At 46.5% G+C, this 21,306-nt stretch overlaps 1 protein-coding gene across 5 annotated transcripts in view; it reads right to left on the bottom strand.

The window, feature by feature from the left end:
- Positions 1-21,306, bottom strand: part of CAMK1G (calcium/calmodulin dependent protein kinase IG) — a 186,198-nt gene that overhangs the window by 74,263 nt on the left and 90,629 nt on the right. For 4 of the 5 annotated variants that reach the window (XM_069633274.1, XM_069633276.1, XM_069633273.1 and 1 more), the window contains exon 2: positions 16,704-16,821. In XM_069633274.1, the coding sequence (XP_069489375.1) occupies positions 16,704-16,795 (92 nt within the window). In that variant the 5' untranslated portion in view covers positions 16,796-16,821. Of the gene's footprint in view, positions 1-16,691; positions 16,823-21,306 lie in introns of those variants that run through there. The other variant, XM_069633277.1, reaches the window with a different exon arrangement.

Below are 21,306 nucleotides of genomic sequence, written 5' to 3'. Positions count from 1 at the left end.
GGAATAGTGATAGCGGGTAGGCATTGTCCCCTGCACAGGAGTAAATATTTATTGCATGTATTGTAATTTCCTGTCTTCCTATGTGTCATGTGACTGCTTGTGTGTGCGTGATAGTTGATATTCAATAATCACACAGTGGTCATATCAAGCGGAACAGTAACCACTTAATACATGAGGAAAAACAGACAAAAATGGAAGAGAGAACCCCAAACAGATACAACAGATCAACCTAAAACAAACATGGTTTTAAAAAAAAACATTAATCATTTTATTATTATTACAACAATGAATACAAAATACACATGAAATCTGCATGAGCCTTTACTAAATATTGGCCTGTTTTTATAGGAGTAAAGTGCATCGCCATTACAGTGCTTATCATACCCTTTTAAAGAGGGACCGTCTAAGCGGTCCACGCCGCTCGCACAGCTGGAGCACCTGAAACCCCGGATGAGTGAAGGGAATCACTCGAAACGGGGAACCGGTGGTCACAGGTGTGTCTGCGGAATACTGACTGAGAATCTCAGCAATATGCAATCTAACAGTAATAATAAGGTAATGTGAACTGAAGGTAGATCAAGTGCGCAGATCCTGAGACTTTTGAAAGGTCCAATCATGAACAAAATTCCTTTTCTCAATTGCAGAATTTTATTGATCATAGAGCAGCTGATCAAAAAACAGCCGACACGTGTTTCGACCTATCTGGTCGTTATCAAGGCTGTATATAAGAATAGACGATATTATAGTATGACAATACAAACATTTGTGTTAGAAAAATACCATCAATTACAAAAAGAAACCGAACAGGATGCAAAACATAAAGCAAATTGTACATTGTATTAGGAACAAAAAAACAATACATCCAAAGTTAAAGAGAAATAAAGAAAATAACATACCAATGTATGGTAGTTGATTCAAGAAAATGAGAGCAATGTTCAAAAGCAGAAAAACAAAAACCATTATATAATGTATCAGGCTTAGTGGTAACTTTTATGCCAGTGAATATAAAGTAACCAAAGTTCAGAATGTGAATGTGGGAGATTGTGCCATACCGTGTGTCCAGAGTAGGTGATGATCAATTAGTTTAGTTGCTGATAGGATGGTGGTAAAGGATATTCACCTACAGGAAATGAACCCTATATTGTATGGTAAACCGATTTACCATCAAGTCATAAGTAGATATGAAAATTGGTGATGTAGCAAATCTGAGAAAGGATCATAAGCCAAAGATAAGGGCTGGGTCTTGTCAGATATAAAAGGTATAACTTATCAGTGAGATAGATGACAACAAATAGTTGTGTCCCTGTAAAGCATAGATGCTATCCTCAGTCAAGGGGCCTGATCCCCATTTGCAAAAGAGTATGTGCGCTCAGGCCGTGGGATAAGTGTTGAGCAGAATGCCAAATAAAAATGCTTGCCGCGTTACAATGTGATGGATGTGTCGTGCGTGTGACGTCACGTGCACGCTTTGCGAGCAACGTCACCTGCGCCGCACAGAAACGTCACTGTGTTGTGTAAACAACATAGATGAAATGGTGAAATCAATATCGAAGGTAAGTCATGAAGTAAAGTCATGAAGTAAAACGGACATGTAATTACTAAAGCTTGCTGCAGAGCAATTTGTTATGTGGCATGTGTTTGTTAACACGTGCCACATGAATACATCCACCTATAGTATGGTGACAAAGGATTAGAACGTGATCCTAGATAAGCAGTGAGATGCACTGAAACGTCAGAGTCCCTTGCTGAATAGCAAGCCATGGAATGTGTATTTTGAAATAAACAGAAAACTTACCACAGTGCATTATGGAGTTTGAAAAGGTCAAAGATTAACAATAAAAATACATTACCATAGGCATAACACGAGTGGGTTATTCATTAACACCAAGGATAACATAAAATTATAGAGCAAAAAATGTTCACACAATAGTGGTATAAAGTGGACTGTCCTGAAGCCCAAAGGCTAGTGGTAACATTTAGTGGTAAATTAAACCCATTATTCAAGATTATACCATAATTAAAGATAGGATATACAAAACTATAAGGGACACGGTACAAATGGCTGTCATTAGGCTGGTTGCTTCTTCTGGCAAGGCATCAATGAGTACTTAGATGATATTAGATCCTTGTAAAATAATATGACAGTTGGAAATACAGTTAATCAAGAATATTTCAGACACAGTTGAATAAACAGATATCTACGAAACGATGATTTACAGAAAGACATGCATTTCATGATCTGAATTTGGGCCCATGATGGTGCATCTGAAGTGACAAATAAATGTGCATTCTACTTGCCTCAGTTTCATACAAATGTTACCTCCACGTTTACTATTTGTTGCTTTTGCCAGTCCTAACAATCGTATATCAGATTTATTGGCTAGTTGATGTAGCATTTGCCAATGTAATGCCAAAGGTAAATTAATACCAGTTTTGTTGAGACTGGAAAGGTGTTCCCTAATGTGGACTCTCAACTTCCTGATTGTACTCCCAATATATAATTTGTTGCAAACGCAAATGATTGCATACACCACAAATTTGGTTTTACAGTTGATAAAATCCTTATAAAAAATCTAGTCCCACTTTGATCAGCAAACTCTTGACATTTAGGGTGAGCGTACTGGCACTGATTGCAATTACCACATTTGAAAAAACCCACTGGTAGTTGCAACCATGGTGAATGTCTTGAAACATCTGATGGCTCAAAGAAAGAAGGACTCAATCTATTATGCAGAGTATTCGCCTTGGTAAATGTAAATTTAGGTCTCTGTGCAATATATGGCATTAGGTCTGGGTCTAAGTGCCAAAGATGCCAATGTTTGGAGACCAATTTAAACAAAGTTGGCGAATCCCTTGAGAACTGTGTAATAATTGTAATATGCTTGGATTGGATATCTGTGGTAGATTTTGAGCCCAGTAAATCAGCTTGATTAATTGATAAGTATTTAAGGGATGCCTTTTGACTCCAAGCCTATTGCTGTGTAATCCTTACATTTTAATTATATGGAGAGACATTATGTCAGCCATGAGGCCAATTCTCTCTGCCGATATTTATGCGGCAATTCATTTACAATCAGAAATGTCTTTGAAGATATGTACATGCTTTCAGGTATTTTCTAAATGCCTCCTTTTTTTCCTTTTTTCTTTTTTCCTTGGTTTTCTGTGGCCATTTAGCCATCAAAATGTATGCTATGTGAAAACAAGGCTGACGATTTTTGACCACCACCAATTACTGGTTGGATCCAACTACCCAGCCATGACCATTTATTGCCTCAAATGTTGTGAGGTTCCTACTTCGTCCAGCTATCTTAACTAGGTGAGTTAGCTTTCAACATTTGGCTTGTTTCTCTTTGTCTGGCTTGTACCTGGCACGGCCCTAGTCTGTCTGGCATCCCAGTGATCGGCAGTTCCTCTCTTTGCTTCACAATTTGAAAATCTAGGGATAGTCTTTTCCCAGTTTTCACTAAATGTTCTTGTTCCTCGCTTTTTCAGATTCATTCAGTGTGATCTGCTTCCGGCATCGTCTATAAACTCCTGGATTAATTCACCGTTTTTTGGGACCAGCCCTACTGGTTGGGATAATGGTAATTAACATTTCTCGCTGATTTGCCTTGAAATCTCTCTGAACTTTGATAATGTAAGAAGTTCCTATTACAGTCCCCCACAGATCTTCTTTTAATTTGTAGTTTGTTTTATGTGTGTTTTCTAGGTTTCAATCACCGGTTTTGGTTTTTAAGCAATTTATTGCTAGCTTCAGAACTGTTATATAATTGCACATATCAAACACGTAGTGGCAACGACCTTCAAGGGAGTGCGCCGTCCTGATGAAGACGGGCATCAACTGCAGTACAGCTAGATGCACTATACCGTCGAAACTACCGTTAACAATTATTGTCAGGCTTATTTGAGTTCATCATGTTGCTCTGACTCTTGAGTAGTCGACGACTGGCACCCCACTGTCAACTGTTGTGTATATTATTACTGTTAGATTTCATATTGCTGAGATTCTCAGTCAGTATTCCTCAGACACACCTGTGACTTCCGGTCCCCCATTTCGAGTGATTCCCTTCACTCATCATGGGTTTCAGGTGCTCCAGCTGTGCGAGCGGCATGGACCGTTTAGACGGTTCCTCTTTAAAAGAGTATGATAAGCACTTTAATGGCGATGCACTTTACTCCTATACAAACAAGCCAATATTTAGTATGGGCGCATGCAGATTTAATATATATTTTGTATTCATTGTTGTGATAATAATAAAATGATTCATGTTTTTTTTTTTTTTAAAACGTGTGTTTTGGGTTGATCTGTTGTGTCTGTTTGGGGTTCTCGCTTCCATTTTTGTATGTTTTTCCTCATGTATTAAGTTGTTACTGTTCCGCTTGACATGACCACTGTGTGATTACTGTTTGCAGCTTCCCCTCTGTCAGCGACAAAGGGGTTACCTGTCTTTTGTGTTATTGATAGTTGATAATCACCCATAAGCAAGATGTTTCCAAAGGTTCCCGATATAAGGGCCTGGTATATCGGGGAATGCAGATAAATGCAGCTATCATGTGTGCATCCTGGGTAATTGGCATTCACATGAATGATCTATCCGTTTGCGTCACAGATGACCTACACATTGATGGAATACCAATGTTTCCTGTTGAGATACATGTGTGCTCAGCCTAAATGGGTGCAGTTGATGGCTCCCAGGAACCGGGGAAAGTGTGCAACTGCATGGAATTCCTGGCACACTCTCTGTCTTGCCTGCAGTGTGCGGGGCATGTAAATGTAACCATGAACCTGTGCTAGGGTGCAGCGTAATACCGGGTGGAGGAACCTTGATTGTGCGGGCTGTGATATACCCCCACAATGTGGTATGCAGGAATGATCCTGTAGCCAGGAAGTGTAAGGCTGATAGCACTTCGACCAGAGGTGGGTGATAGCAGGTCATTCTCCCACTCCTTGACCAGTTTTAGGTGGACATGGGGAGAGAAGCGGTATCTGGCATGCACCTCCTCATCTGGCATCCCAAATATTGTTGTTCGTAGATGGAATATTCTGGCCCTCCACCTCCTTCCATATAGTATGACCAGTGCTAGCAATGCCGGATACAGCATTGTGGCAATCGAATGCTCATTTGGGTTGCATTGCACATTTTATGCGTGGGCCTTCATTGAGCTTTGTGCTTTGTGATGGGTGGCGGTGTGTCCGTCCTCCTTTGGATTCACAGTGATAGTGCGATGATCTCTGTAAATAGAGTTTACTTAACACTTGATGGGGCATGTTGGTTGTTTTCACGGTGCCTCCCTCCCCACGCCCAGGTTATTCCCCATTTTCCTATTTTAAGGAGGATTTTGCCTGTTCAGCCCCCTATTTTGTTCTTTGTGCTGGCCCTTCCTGCGCGTTGCGTTCAGTGTTGCGCAAAGCACTCCCGCACAGCAATAAGTGGGAGAGGCCAGCGCAAAGTCTGATCTGTTAATCGGAAAGACCCATTCAGGGCTGTGCAAAGAGTAAGTTTGCGGCACAAAGTCACTTTGCACAGTGCTAATCCTTTTATAAATTAGGCCCAAAGTGTAAAAAATCTTTTGTTGGCTTTTTTAGGGTGATGTGTTGAAAATACTAAAACTTTCCCAATTGCTGAAAAATCAAGACATTTTGAAAATGTTTTAGATCTTTGGGAGTTACAACACTCTTCATTGAAATGTAAGATTTTATATTTTCCCTACTGGACCTTTGATGTTTAAATGGTCCTTTATGAGTTTCGTAAAATGCACTGAGGTCAACCTTGAGATTTTGGAACAGTAACATGGAAACGGCACACACAGTCATCGTCACAGAAGGATTTTTGTTGTACTGTCTAAAAGTTTAGTCATTATTAAACACCACTTAGTTAGTGCTGGATCCCATGGCGGTGCCTCTATTGCATATATTTTGGACTACAACTCCCATCAGCACTGTCTAGGATAGTCAATGGTGAAGGATTATGGTAGTCGAAGTCCAACACATCTGGAGCGCCAGATGTTAGAGACCCGGGATCTATTTGTACGAGACTTGACATCTGGAAAACATGCAGAGCTTTCTGGTAGTGGTGGTTGGAGAGACTGCCTTTCAAGGACAGAGTGAGATTTCTGAAAAGGGACAGCATGTCGGCACGTGTCATCCGAGGTACATGGTCACTGAGAAGTCCACACTCTTTCAGGCAGATAAGGTACAGTGAGGTAAAGGGATGTGTCCAAGATCACACTCTCTCATTGGCCGTGGTTCTTACCTTCTGAAGGGGGAGCCTATACTGAAAAGTGGCCCTGCCGAGCTTGCAAATGCTAGGGTCCTGCAGTGCGCTATGATTTAAGGAGGTTTTCCTAGTTCAATTAAACTGTGGCCGGAATGTTTTCCAAATAAAGATTTGTTTCACATGTCTCCTAGCACACATTAGTATTCCTCAACACCTCCCAGCACTACAAGACTTAAATGACACACAACATTAGAACCTCTGATCAAGGTCACCTGCTGCTAGTCATTGTTTGATACAGGCATGCAGATGATTATTCAGAATGATACCAAGAAAATGTGTTTAATTGATTAAGGAGCTAAGTGGGTGCTCCATAATGGCTTTCAGATACAAATGCTCCCATCACAGTTGTATCACCTAATTATAATTAAAATAGAAACTAAACCAACAGACATTGGGCCTCATTACGACCCTGTCGGTACGTATGGACGGTGCCGGTATGGCACCGGCATCGTCCATACCATACTGCCTTATTCCGAGTTTCCCTTGCGGGACCCTGACAGCCCGCCAGGTCTGATCTGGCAGCCTGTGCGGCACCTGCGAGGGAAACACATGGATGCACCGGCACCCTTATAAATGGTGCCAGTGCATCAATGCTCCTCATGCCCACTCTGCCCTATGGGTTATAATGGGGATCGGGAGCCCGGCAATACCGGCACCCGCGAATGGGCAATTACCGGCCCATTCAACTCGTAATGTGCCGGTAAGTACCCAGTGCCGGATGCGAGTTCGGCGGTAGCCGTGCCTGTAATGCAGGCACGGCTACCGCCGAACTCGTAATGAGGCCCATATTGCTAACACTGATAACACAGAACATACTATGCCCAGTTACACAAACATGCCGTAAACCAGCACACAACACTTCAGCCCAGAATTACAAGATATGGCCGATAGGAGACTCTTTTGGGTCGACCCCCCCTGCACAATTTAAATGGAATCATACCAGTATACTCACAACCATGCAACAGCACAAAGACGCCTCATTATAACTTCGCCGGTCTGGAAAAAATGCTGGGGAAAAAGTTAGTATTTCTGGCACCGACATTTTTCTGCACTGGGGAAACACAATTTTGCTGGTAGGGGCAGTGAACTACCTGTGACCTGCCAGCGGTTCAGGCCCCTACCAGCAAATAATTGCCAGAATCACCAGCACCAGTACTACAAGTGCCGGTAATTCCGGCAATCCCATCCCATGGAGTCCTATGGAATGGGCACTTACTGACGTTTCCGCCTCCCAGTAATACCAGGGTATACGGTGGCAGAAACGCTAAGGCAGTTTGGCTGGTATCCCGGCGGTAATTCCGGCAGGATACCGGCAAAACACGAATGAGCGCAACAGTATTTAACAAAGATGAACAGCTAATGCTTCAAAAACACCAGGCTCAATGAAACTGGAATCAAACGTTTCTCTCTCATTTAACTCCTCACTCATCCCCCACTAGCCGACGCAATCAGCAAATTCATATTCTTCCCCACCTTACCATATTCTCAAAATCAACCCTTGCAGATGCCAGCAAGCTGCCCACATACACCCTGCATTAAGAGAGTGAAGCCACCTCTCAATTGTCTAGCCCAGGGGTGCACAACTGATTTTGACAGAGGGCCGAAAGTACCTTACATGATGGCTATAGTGGGCCGAAAAGTAAATGTGGGCGGGGCGGTAGGCGGGGCGTGGGAGGAGGCTTTTTCAACGCCCAATTTCTATTAAATACATGGAAAAAGAATATGTTTTTGAGGGGTAACAATTTTTATTTGCATTTCAAACTTACATTTTGTACTACACATTTTCCATTGTTATAATTTATTTCTATTTAGTTATTGTATATCGTCTGTTTAATTAAATTATATGTATTTTATTGACCCTTGATTGGACATTCTGTTATTTTGGACTGCTATAGTTTGCTGTTTGGGTTGCCCAAGAGGAGTATGGCCTTCGTTGAGTCAGGTTTCCTCAAAAAGTAAAGGATGTACATCTCCTAACTGTGCCTGTTTTAGCTTTATTATTGGGTTCACTCTTGGAGTGCAACACTATGTCCGATGGCTCCCACCCCCAACCAAACACTATGCCCCATGGCCCCCTCACCCCCAACCAAACACTATGCCCCATGGCTCCCATCCCCAACCAAACACTATGCCCCATGGCCCCCACCCCTCAAGCAAACACTATGCCCCATGGCTCCCACCCCCAACCAATACACATACAGACCCGAACCCCCCACCCCCTAACTCAGCACACACTCTCAAGCATGCACCCATAGCGACCCGAACCCCCACCCCCTAACTCAGCCCACACTCTCAAGCATGCACCCATACAGACCCAACCCCCCCAACTCAGCACACAATCTCTCAAGCATGCACCCATACAGACCCGAACCCCCCACCCCCAACTCAGCACACACTCAACCATGCACCCATACAGACCCAAAACCCCCACCCCTCAACTCAGCACACACTCTCCAACCAAACACTATGCCCCATGGCCCCCAAAGCCCCCACCAAACACTATGCCCCATGTCCCTCACCCCCAACCAAACACTATGCCCCATGGCCCCCTCACCCCCAACCAAACACTATGCCCCATGGCCCCCTCACCCCCAACCAAACACTATGCCCCATGGCTCCCACCCCCAACCAAACACTATGCCCCATGGCCCCCTCACCCCCAATCAAACACTATGCCCCATGGCTCCCATCCCCAACCAAACACTATGCCCCATGGCCCCACCCCTCAAGCAAACAATAGGCCCCCTGACCCCCACCCCCAACCAAACACTATGCCACATGGCCCCCTCACCCCCAACCAAACACTATGCCCCATGGCTCCCACCCCCAACCAATATCCAGACAGACCCGAACCCCCCACCCCCTAACTCAGCACACACTCTCAAGCATGCACCCATACAGACCCGAACCCCCACCCCCTAACTCAGCCCACACTCTCAAGCATGCACCCATACAGACCCAAACCCCCACCCCCCAACTCAGCACACAATCTCTCAAGCATGCACACATACAGACCTGAACCCCCCATCCCAACTCAGCACACACTCAACCATGCACCCATACAGACCCAAACCCCCCACCCCAACTCAGCACACACTCTCAAACATGCACCCATACAGACCCGAACCCCCCACCCCCCAACTCAGCACACACACTCTCAAGCATGCACCCATACAGACCTGAACCCCCCACCCCCAACTCAGCACACACACTCTTAAACATGCACCCATACAGACCTGAACCCCCACCCCCAACTCAGCACACACTCAACCATGCACCCATACAGACCCAAACCCCCCACCCCCCAACTCAGCACACACTCTCAAACATGCACCTATACAGACCCGAACCCCCCACCCCCAACTCAGCACACACTCAACCATGCACCCATACAGACCCAAACCCCCCACCCCCCAACTCAGCACACACTCTCAAACATGCACCCATACAGACCCGAACCCCCCACCCCCCAACTCAGCACACACACTCTCAGGCATGCACCCATACAGACCTGAACCCCCCCACCCCCAACTCAGCACACACACTCTTAAACATGCACCCATACAGACCCGAACCCCCCACCCCCAACTCAGCACACACTCAACCATGCACCCATACAGACCCAAACCCCCCACTCCCCAACTCAGCACACACTCTCAAACATGCACCCATACAGACCCGAACCCCCCACCCCCCAACACAGCACACACACTCTCAAGCATACACCCATACAGACCCTGCATCTCAACATACACCGCACTTACACTCCAAAACAAACATTTGTGCACACCCGTCACCCCCCACCCCCGCATCTCAACATACACAGCACAAACATACAAAAACAAACATTCATGCACACCCGACACCCCCCACCCCCGCATCTCAACATACACAACACAAACATACAAAAACAAACATTCGTGCACACCCGACACCTACCCCCGCATCTCAACACAACACAAACATACACACAAACAGCAGAACAGACCCGACACACAAACACAAACAAACAGACCACTTACCGGACGTGCTGGAAGGCAGGCTAGCTGGAACGCTGGCGAGGTCTCTGGCACTGTGGCTGGCGTGGGCGTGGCAAGGCTGAAATGCCTTCTGGCATCAAGCCTTACTGGCCACGCCAGCCGTAGTGCTGGCCCTCCATTGGTGCAGCACACACGCACTACATGGCTCGTGGGAGCTACGTGGTGCGTGTGCCCTGAGCCAATGAGGGCCAGTGGTTTGTCCTGCCCGGAAGAAACATGTTTCAAAGACTTTCCTAATGGAGGGCGGCCGATGCTGCTTGCGGGCTGCCCTTCAATAGGAGAGTCTTTGTGCCTCGCGGGCCGGACAAAATGCCATGGCGGGCCGCAACTTGCCCGCGGGCATTATGTTGTGCACCCATGGTCTAGCCCTATCCCCCCTCCTGCGTGCCCGACCCCCACCAGTGGCCACAGGAGCTTACTAATCCTTGCAGCTAACTAGTCCTTGCAGCACTGGCTTACACTGACAGATTTGGGCTCTCGCTTCTTGATGAAGCACACACTCAAGTGCCTCTGTCGCTACTCACTTTGAATCATACTTAGAACTCAGGTGCAAGCATTAGACAGTTTTTGCATCTGCCTTCCCTTCTCTCCCGCCAACACCATCCCTTTTCTTGCAATGTAATGTGCAGCGGGGACACTGAAATGTCAGTAGTGTGACATAGAAGAGCACTTTATGTTCCATTACATTGCTCCTTGGGGAGACTTGTCCTAGACAATGGTCACTGCAGTGAGGCATTCCCCACTCACACACCTTCCTATATACATGCGATGTTGATTACCATGAAACATGTTATACAGGTACGTGCAAGGCTTCAATGCCAGCCCCTCCTTATGCTTTGGGGGTGATGCCTCTCTGCATAGTTTTTCTTATGGACCATCCGCTGTGCAGCAGCCCACTGTGCCAGAGCAAGTGCTATAAAGTCCTAGGGCCTCATTAGGAGTTGGGCAGAGTGGTAAAAATGCTGTGGTATTGATATTACTGCTGCATTACCACTCCGCCCAATCCTGAGTTTTGGGGGAAAGTCGGAACATTCACCTCCAGCTCTGAGCTGAAGGCGAATGTGCTGAATTTTTTCCGCTCATTTTTGGTGCATGTATCGTGGCACAATTACTGCTGTGGCTGTTGTGCCTAAAATACCCCATTGAGGTCCATGGACTCAAAAAAATGGGGACTTACCCCGCCACCACAATTTGTGATGTGAGGCTAATAGCGCCGGACCAAGTTGCAGTAACGCTAATTGCATTGGGCGGTATCCCGGCGGATTTACTGCTGGGATCCATCTCAACTCCTAATAGAACCCCTAGTTAGCTTGAGGCAGTGTGAGGCTGTTTTAATGTGTTTGGGAGGGGAGGCAGGAGGAGGTTTACTGTATGGCTGTGTTGGTGGGTTGGAGGTAGAGATGAGTTAATTTTCACGCATATGTTGATGTGAGGGGTGCTCAAAGATGGCCCATCTAGGCCTCTCGTTGATAGAAGCCGCGCTCCCTGTCTTGGGTACATGGGAGCTCTATAGGTCACAGTCAACGCTTCTGGGCAGATCATGTTACCAACTGACCCACTAACCCAGCGGGGCAGAGAGAAGTATCGATAGCCGGAAGCCTGCGAGCCTGTGTTTACCAGGAGAGCGGCGGGCCTGCTCAGAGGTCATTCTTGGCTGGAGCCCGCCTGTTCTTTGAAACAAACACTGGGACATCGCGCCGTTGTCGTAGAGACAGGGGGAAGACGATCTCCCCGCACAATGCGCGTTGAGGAGGCTTTGCTTCACCATGGCAACGCTGCTTTTCTCACCTTAGAGAGTCTATATGTTGTTGTGCTAAGGGAAGAAAGGGAGGGGTGGGGCATGGAAGGCTCCTGCCCACACATAGGAAAAGATGATTACTCATGGCCAGGGTTGGCTCCGAGGCACTTCCGGGTGGTGGTGGTGCGCGCCTTCTGAGCAATGCATTGAAAGGCTTGTTTCCTCTGACTTCTGCAGTGCTTTGGCTAAAAGGAAAACTGAGTAGGGGCTTCAATTATGACTAATTAGCTCCCTTTCCTCGCTTTCCATCCTGTTGGCTGAACCTGTTGCTGCGGCAGCCATTTCAACACTCTTCCCTCCTGGCTGTTTGCTGAACTCACGGCCCCTCTACACACACCCGCTTCTAACTGCCCGCCACCTTCATGCCCATAGCCGTGCCATCTTTATACAGTCACACATCCAATATGGCAACTGCACACCTATCTATTGCACCACCACCCTTCAGCCTTTCACTGTCGGCAAATGTGTCATCTTAAGTGATTCCCCAAAAACTGCTCTTCCTTCTCACCTAGGCCCTCCTCCTTTCCTCCACCGCCACTATAGGCTGAATGCCACCTTGTTATGGTGGTCGGCTTCACACGGGCATGCCACGCGGCCATTGCCCAAGGGATGGCGCCCCACTCCTCCTCGCGCTACCGGGCTAGTGCCGCTTCTCCACCTCTTGGAATTGCAGCAAATAGCTGTTCCGGGTCCCACTCACTCTACCGACGAGAGGATATCAGTAATGCCCCCTTCCGCTGGCTGTACCATGCGGTAAACACCAGTGGCCTGCGCTTGATGCCCTTGCCATCAGCCCTATGAAATTGGCTTCCGCCATTGCTGCTGTTGAGCTCTTGGAACGTGTCATTATTGCTTAAAGGCATAGCCAAAACAACACATGAAATAACTTCTTTTGGGTACCCATAACATGACTTATCATGAGCCAACTGTAGGGTTCTCATTTAATCAGATGCAGAAGAACAGAGGGCTAAGGCGTCCCTTACTGGCTTTAAACCTGTAACTGTAGGTTGTGCAGAGTCACCATGGGTGCTTAACTCACTGAGCTATCTTACCGGCTATGCATTCCACATAGTAGCCTCTCAGATTAGCATCTGATGTTGCTCACTCACCCTTTCACTGACAGCCACTCGTCCTATTTTTCTTGCACCTTTTCTCGCAAATGTTGCTACTTCGGTTGTCTGCACCTTATTCTCCTCTCTTGTTTTTTTGACACCATCACACCAACAGACCTTCATAGTGACAAACTGTTCACCTAAGATAGTGAGCTATGACTTAGTGGGTCAATGCACCTGTTGCCAAGCTCTGCAGCCCTCCCGCGTGGTGAATGTTTAGACCCTGACCAGACTCACTCTTTCAGCCATCACGTGTCAATGCGGTAATTCTTTTGAATTGGACGGTAATAGTTGTTACATACAGAGCTGCCAAGGCCTTTGAGCTCTGGGCCGCTGGGTGACCACTGCCACCATGCCAGAGGGGGGACATCATGCATAACCCTCTGCCAGTCCAGCTGCAGCGATAAGACATGTTAGGCAACTAAGTCCCCATCCCAGCCTCCCAATAACCACCCTACTTCAAAAAATATGGTAATCTCCCTCAGAAAGGCAATCCTCACCCGGATGGGGCTTGGACAGAGCCTCTGGGATCACTTGGGTCGGGCAGTAGCTCCCAAGAACGGGCAGCAAGTATTTCCGTAAGTCAGTCATACAATTAAATCATACATGTGTTAAGCGTGCACAATTTCTTCCTGAATTACATAGGCGATACACACCTGTGCAGTGCTGCAAGTTTACACCAGCAGTAAAGAAGCAAAGCCAGGAACCAAACACACAATGTCAAATTCGTTCTACTTTTCATACGTCTGTTGCTTTGGAATTGAGGCCACGTGGCAGCTTCTGGCCAATAAGAACACGTGGCTGATAGTGTTCTTCTAGTTCCCAAATACCTAGATTTTAATGATTACCGTGAATATGCAGGTCAAAAATACAGATAATGGTCCTCATTACGAGTTTTCCGGTAGCACGGCCGGGTTTCTGGCAAACTCGCCCTATCATTACTCACGGCCGATATCCCGGTGTTGCCGGGATATTACGAGTGCCGGCAACGGCTGTAAATTCCCATTACATGGAGTCGCATAGGACTCTATGGAATGGGTTTGCCCCTATCACTGGCACCGCTAGTACCAGCGCCGGTGAGAGGGGCAATTCTCTGCCGGTAAGGGCCTGAACTCCCGGCAGGTCAGGCCTGCTGGTATTTCACTGCCCCTATCGGCAGATTCAGAGTGAGCCAGTCTGGAAAACATGCAAGAGCAGGTAGTACCGGCATTATTCCTGGAATCTTTTCCAGACCAGCTTACCTGTAATTAGGGCCAATAACTTGTTTCGAATACTGTTAAATCTACTCTAGGGCAGGCTTTTGTGAGTCCCTGCATGGGTTGTATAGTGTTTTTAAACGAACATTGCCACTGCAGCCCGATCTGGGACAGGGCCTGCTTTAACCCGCCACTATCACTCTGCTCACGTCTACTCTTGCAAATGATGACTACTAACACAAGAACATTACTGTGCCACATATTTTAACCCCCTGCATCCCCATATGTTGCCTTCAACATGTACTGCGCCTTGCTTCCTAGCTGAGGTCGCGCGACACAAAGCCCAAAATCAAATTACACATCCCATCCTCCAGGTTTACAGAGGAGACATTTTGAACCCCACGTGCTCTTACGTTCCAGTGCAGGGTTCTGGTTGGGCTAGCTCAGAGAAACCTGTAGTGCCAGTATGGCTACAGAGGAAGTAAGTCTCTCAGACACACCCACTTGCCCTGCAATTGCTGTCCCCAACACATAGAGTCTCTTAAGACTATGAGCAAGACCTTTCCTCCCAAGATATTACAACACATCTTTTGTTGTGGGCACCAGCGAGTGGGAGATCTTCCAAAATGCTTTTAGCGAAGGTACGTTAATATGCTTTTATACTTTGCCAATTCACTACCATAGTGGTTTCTGAGCACCTGGGATTGTTTGTGGTGTGACCTGTGCAACATTTAGGGATATCCAAACCTTAGTCTGCTTGAGGAAAGAAAATTAGAGAGAGGGGAAAATAAGAGGATCACCCTCGTCCAAGGCGAACTACATTGGCTTCCACGCCATGCCAGGATACTGCTCAAGACTGCATATATCATCTACACAGCAGTCATGAGTATCACACCAGCGTGCCTGGCGGCTAAGTGCCACATATCTAGCGGCACACGCTCCTTGCGCTGCAAATTGACCAACCAGCTTGAATTCTAACTCTTCCTCAAAGAGGGGACCTACAAACAATCCTTCTCTTTTCACGCACCCACTCTCTGAAACTCGATCCGGTTTTGGCTCGGATTGTCCCCCCAAATTCTCCAATTTCGCAAATCTTTGAAATCCTTGCATCATCAACAACACCTGACCAAGGACTAATTCCAATGGACGCACACACCGACTCACAGACCTCATCTCACAGTGCGCTACTGTTAAAAGATGCCAGCCCAAATGCCGGCTACCCACACTCAGCACAGCGCTCCGCTGTTCTCAAGCTAAGTCCGCACTTTAAACAATAAAATAAAAAATAAAAAATAAGCGAATGGGAAGGTGGGAAATAGATTAAATATAAAATACAGCCCTTCTGGGCGAAGCCACATCCACTTATGGGTAGTGGGCGTGATATCAGAGGGCTACCCTGGATAATCGACACCCCTCCCGGCACAAAGCGACCAATAGGAGTGCTGCATTAGCGGCAGGCCCACAAACCTTCTAGATGCATGGAAGCCCTAACAGTGGCTTGGATAAAGGTCACACAATCTGCACTTGCTCTCCGGATGCCACCGAGGCGTTTTGATACATAGATGTATATTATTGTCACATGTAATTACTCCCCAGAGGTGGCTGGTGTCGTGCCTGTCACGTAAAATGACAACGAACAAGGCACTTAATTGATGGCACCAATTAAGGCACGGAGCAATTAAGTCAACAGCTACATCCCCGGGGAAGGATGACCCATTAATGAGTCTGGATAATTGACTGGAAAAAAAAGAGAAAGCTTAACCACTTAAGTGCCAAGGACGAGTATGCTCGTCCTTTTTGCATAGACTTGCATAATAGCCTGGTGTATTTTGTTGCAATGCATTCTGGGGCTCCCCAGTTGATATGAGTTCTTTCTATTCGTTGGTCATTTAGTACTAGTCAATACATTATATACATTGTTTTGCATTTTCACAGATTGCTGAATCATGTAACACACCACCACTATACAAGTACGTATTTTTTTTTATATGAGGCTGCTAACACCAGCAGTTTTCCCATTCTGGATTATAGACACATGGAAATAGATTGCTTTAACCAGAATCACACAGTGTGTCCGAGTGCAAAGCCAGGAATAGTGTTTCAGATCCACAAGACAACAACTTCCCAGTGATCCATTTCAAATTTAAAGACAAGCTCTTTCTTTTTGTTTCCAGTATAGTCAATAGTGAGCGATCACACATCATTCGGGCAGACAGTGGCCCTCTGCTACTTAGCCAGTGACCTCCACTTTGGCCCAGTCCAGTGACCTGTGTACTTACGATCCCAGCACCTCCATGAAGACGAACGTGTCCCGGATGTTGTTTGTTTGCTTTTTCCAAGCGCTGCCATCTTCCTCTTCCTTGCGGCCCATTTTCTCCAGAGTTGATTTTGGGAATTCTGAAAGCAGTGAAAAACATGATCAATTTCCATCAACCGTTTCAGAAAGAAGCAATGGTCTGGCTACACAGTGGGCGTGTAACATTATGGCACTGCGTCCACTGCCTACATGTGACATACAAGGCATTCATAAGAGAAACCGCAGGCATCTGGTGCAGAATAAGGGTGCCCATCAACAACTTCCCTGCTCCAGCTGCAAGCTTGCCCAGTGATAGGAATTACAATATTCTATTGTTGAACCCCCTCTCCACCCCCCGCCGCTCCGGCCTATGATCAAGGTCCAGTCTGACCAGTTGGGGGTCTGGGCTACAGAGGAATCATGACCCAGTGGTCTCAACACCCATCTGAACTTGTGTTGTCTCCATGAGCGAGGAGGAAGCAGCGAGACCCAAGAGAGGTGGAAAGAGGAGATCAAAGCATGAGGGTCAGCTCTGTGGCTTGACTGGCCACTTTGGGCCTCATTACGAGATTGGTGGTAGTCATGGCGCTATTTGTGCCATGACTGCCACCAATAACGTGTCCGGCACCGGTCTCGTTCAATGGGGACTTACCGGTGGAGTCCGACCTTTGCAGGACCGGTAAGTCCCCATTGAAAAAGCCATTCCCCATTCCCATTTGAGCCCCATAGGGCTCAATGGGAATGGGGAAGGCGCTAATAACGGTACAGCAAATTGCGGTACCGTTATTGGCTCTGAATTCACTTAACAGGTCCCATCCATAATGCCTGCGTTAAAGGAGGGACCCGCTAAGGGAACTCGTAGTAGGGCGGTAAGGGATTACCGGCACCGCTCTCCTTACCCGTGCCCCGTATCCCTTACCACCCCTCTCGGAATGAGGCCCTTTATGTCAGATCACATCTGCATGCAGTTCCTACCCTACTCCTGCAGCAAGCTTTCTCAACCCCTCCCACAAGGTAAGGCCCTGCTCAGGGGTGAGCGAGTAACTCAGAGCTGATGCTCAACTGCTTGGCTTCATCACTGATAATGCCTTGGAGGCACCCCCCCTCCCCCCAGCACCCACATCCGTGCTGTGCCTTGGTGGATTTTTTCACTAACGTGGCCTGTCTGCTCACTGAAACCTGATGAACGGAGATGAGCAATTACACATTTCTCACCAAAGCAAGCCCTAGTTATCAAAAGAACTTGACTAAGTAGACCTCGGTCTGATCGAAGTCGGTGATCCCCTAAACGAAAGCCTGACTGAGCCTACCGCACACGTCCCCTAATAACAGCTAGGAAACATCTGGAAGCGTTTCTTGATATATCACCTATGTTTGGTCAAATTAGCTTGAGTACGAGGAGCTAACACGTGTACAGGCGCGTTATAAATGACTTATCATATGTCATATCAAGAGCAGCATGTTGATAAAAATTTACATTGGGCTGAAGTTGACCTATTTTTTCATTCACGACTGCTTTTGAAACTTGTATTAATAATACAAATAAATACTGGTTACCCAAAAGTATACTGTAGCTGGGATTTTGAATTATTCAAACCATCTTTTAGTTCAGAGACATTAGCAGTGAAGGAATAAAGTCTAAAATAGATTCTTTAAGCGAGAATGGAAGCAAAGGTCAAGCATTTCATTTTACGATGGACATTATCCAAAGCAGAAGGAGCTAAATTAAACCGACTGCCTCTACTGCCCCAGACCTCACCCTGATAGGACGAGGAGAATTACTAGACCAGTGGTCTCCAACCAGTAGATCACGAGCAACTGGTAGCTCACCTGAGGCTTCCCAGTACTCCTTTGGTCAGACACCAAAAATGAGCATGTGTGTTTATTTTGGTGTCTGAATTCCCTGGGACCTTTCCCCTGCCCCTCCCACTCCTCTTCTTGTAAACAGTCAAAAGCTGTGTGCACTGTGAGAGGAGGGGCTGCATCTGGGCTTGGAGGGTTCGGGCAGCGTCCCAACATGGGGTTAACTATCAATAACAAATGTAAATGGGAAATGTCTGCTGCAGCCATTGCAACCAGAAGGTGCAAATGATGGCTGATTAGAAATGACCTGGGTGCATAAATCTGCATGCTGCGTAAAACAAAGCTGGGGCTGTGATTGTTCCAGTCTCATTGTCTTTCTTTAGATTTATTTCAGCTAGCATTACTTTGCATGCTAGTAATTAGAAGCTTTCAATCAGAATGGGGTAAATAAAGTTACAGCTTTAATCGTTTTCTCAGCCGCTGCACAGTACAAAACATCATAAGCGCATTCTCTCTCTGAAAAATGTCTCTCTCCATTTGCTGAGCTTGGAGCCAAGGCCATAGATCCATTTCTGTACTTGTGAGAACCATAAGTGGGCCGGCCCCCACCCTGGCCAGGTCACACGTGCAGTATCCTATCTTTATATCACAAGACCAGAACCAGTGAATTATTTGCCTAGTTTTGAGTATGATAGACCCTCACATGTCTTGAGTTATAGTTGGTTCTTTCCTTGGAAGTACTGATCATCAACACAGCATGGTACTTTGGCTTGGACTCAGCGGATTCCTCAAACATGTAACAAGCGGGCAAGTGTGAGGGGGTCCCTGCCCCGGAGGGGTTCTCAGAGCTGCTTAGTGACTGCTATACATGAGAAGGAACTTGGCGTCTTGAAAGATGTATGATGCAAGCTGATGGCTCGATGGAGCGGCAATTGGGCACATACCGGTTATCACACCAATGCTCCTATGTTGTTTCATTCGGTCTACACTGGAGGATGGGGAGAAATAATGCACCCAAGGGATGGTCCAGGGTTCATTGATATGTGGGGAAAGCCACTGGCTTGAAATCTTTAGCCCTGGAGTCTAACGCTGCTCTGCGGCCCGGATCTTCCGAAGACCCCTTTTGCTCCTTGTTTCGGAGCAGAAGAATCAGCAAAATGGGAGAGCTTTGAAGAAAATGAAACACGCGAGTAGAGCTTCTGCATTGCATCTAGTCATTTACATGTTTTTGCATTTTGCCCGCAGGCAGTTTCTTCTAGCGTCCCCAGAGGATGATTCCATTGAAAACCGTGAGGCGCTACATTGTTTGATGATGTTTACAGGGCGTAATACTCGCTCTCTTTCTCTATCTCCTCTCTTGGTATTTTGCACTGACTGGAATTTCACACTACCTGATACTAAAATCAAATGTTGTGGTTGGATGAGAGGGAGGAGGGATTCGAAATCCGAGCTGGCTATGTAATTGGCCACAGTACAAGTGCACTAAAAGATTTTATGGCACAGGTCCAGCTACATACAAGTCCTAAAAAAAGATATGGGGGGATTCATTAACATACCAATTGAATGTGGTGTTACCAGAAATTAGCATATCAAGGTGCCCTCTGAAAAAAGTGTGGGGACTTCTGAAATAAGTGGGGGGACTCCATCCACCCGCGTGTACCCTCGACCTGAGCCCTGGCTACATAGCAAGGTTATCGAAGCTAAGACAAGCCTGACCGGACATTTACTAATTGAATATAATATCTGTGAAAAGCAGGGTGCTTTGTTTAAGTGGAAATTAACAATGCACTGCAAGTTTTTCTTTAAAAGCCAGAATAAAGTAATACTTAATTAATAAGAAGGCATTCTTTTTGAGCTCATGGGAAGGAGCGTCCGTGTTTCTTTGCCCCACTCACTCTCAATTCCTGCGAGGAAATTACTCAACCTCAATTGATCTTAAACATTGCACAAGAGGGGTGTATTTCAAGCAGAGACATGTTTTAAAATCATAGCTATGTACATCCAAGACCGTATTAAACCATAACATGACTAATAGCACAGAATGTACACTGACCTGGCGCTCACCGCAGCGAACCACAATGTACGTATAACACATTGTTCAAATTCTACTCATAGCAAATGAGTGTTGCCGATTCTGGTAAAATGTTATGTTTTGTTTGTGACAAATCAACTTCTGGGCACCAGTGGTCCAGGGATGAATATCGGTTTCTAAACCATCAATCAACTCCCCACCTCTAGTACACCAGAAGGGTGCTTATCTCCGCAAGGTCGTGGATCGTTGGTTAGTTGCAACACAGCGAAAATACAATTATTACCCAATGATAAAAGGACTGTCCAGTCAAGGTTAGATAAAAATATCAACTTTATAATTACTACAACAGACAGTTCTAGTACACTTCAATTACAACTCACACTGTATAGGGACACAGAGGTCAGACAGTTTCACAAAGGAAAGGGATGCACACTGGATACTGACAGGAGGGTAGTTGTCAAAGTAATCAGTCTTACTGTTCGAGGTTATTTGGTTTCAACACCAAAGGGGAAAAGGGTTGGAACTGTCTCTAGGGGCCTTCAGAGAAGGACCAGAGGGGCAGAACCACCATGTACCTGTGCTGAAGAAGGTCTTGGTGCTCGACAGCGTTGAGGTGTTTCCAGGGCGCTTTGCAGCCCGTGAGACAGAGTTAGTGGCGGGGGACATCTGCGGGTACCAGGAGGTAGGGAGTTCAGCAAGTGAGGCTGGACGGACGTCTGCAGGCTGTCTGCCATGATGGCTCAGGCCAAGA

Source organism: Ambystoma mexicanum, chromosome 13 (assembly GCF_040938575.1).
Source record: "Ambystoma mexicanum isolate Mex_15411 chromosome 13, UKY_AmexF1_1, whole genome shotgun sequence".
Classification (NCBI taxonomy): Eukaryota; Metazoa; Chordata; class Amphibia; order Caudata; family Ambystomatidae; genus Ambystoma; species Ambystoma mexicanum.
Note: the sequence above shows the minus strand (reverse complement) of the source record. Positions and strands in the feature narration are given on the sequence as shown.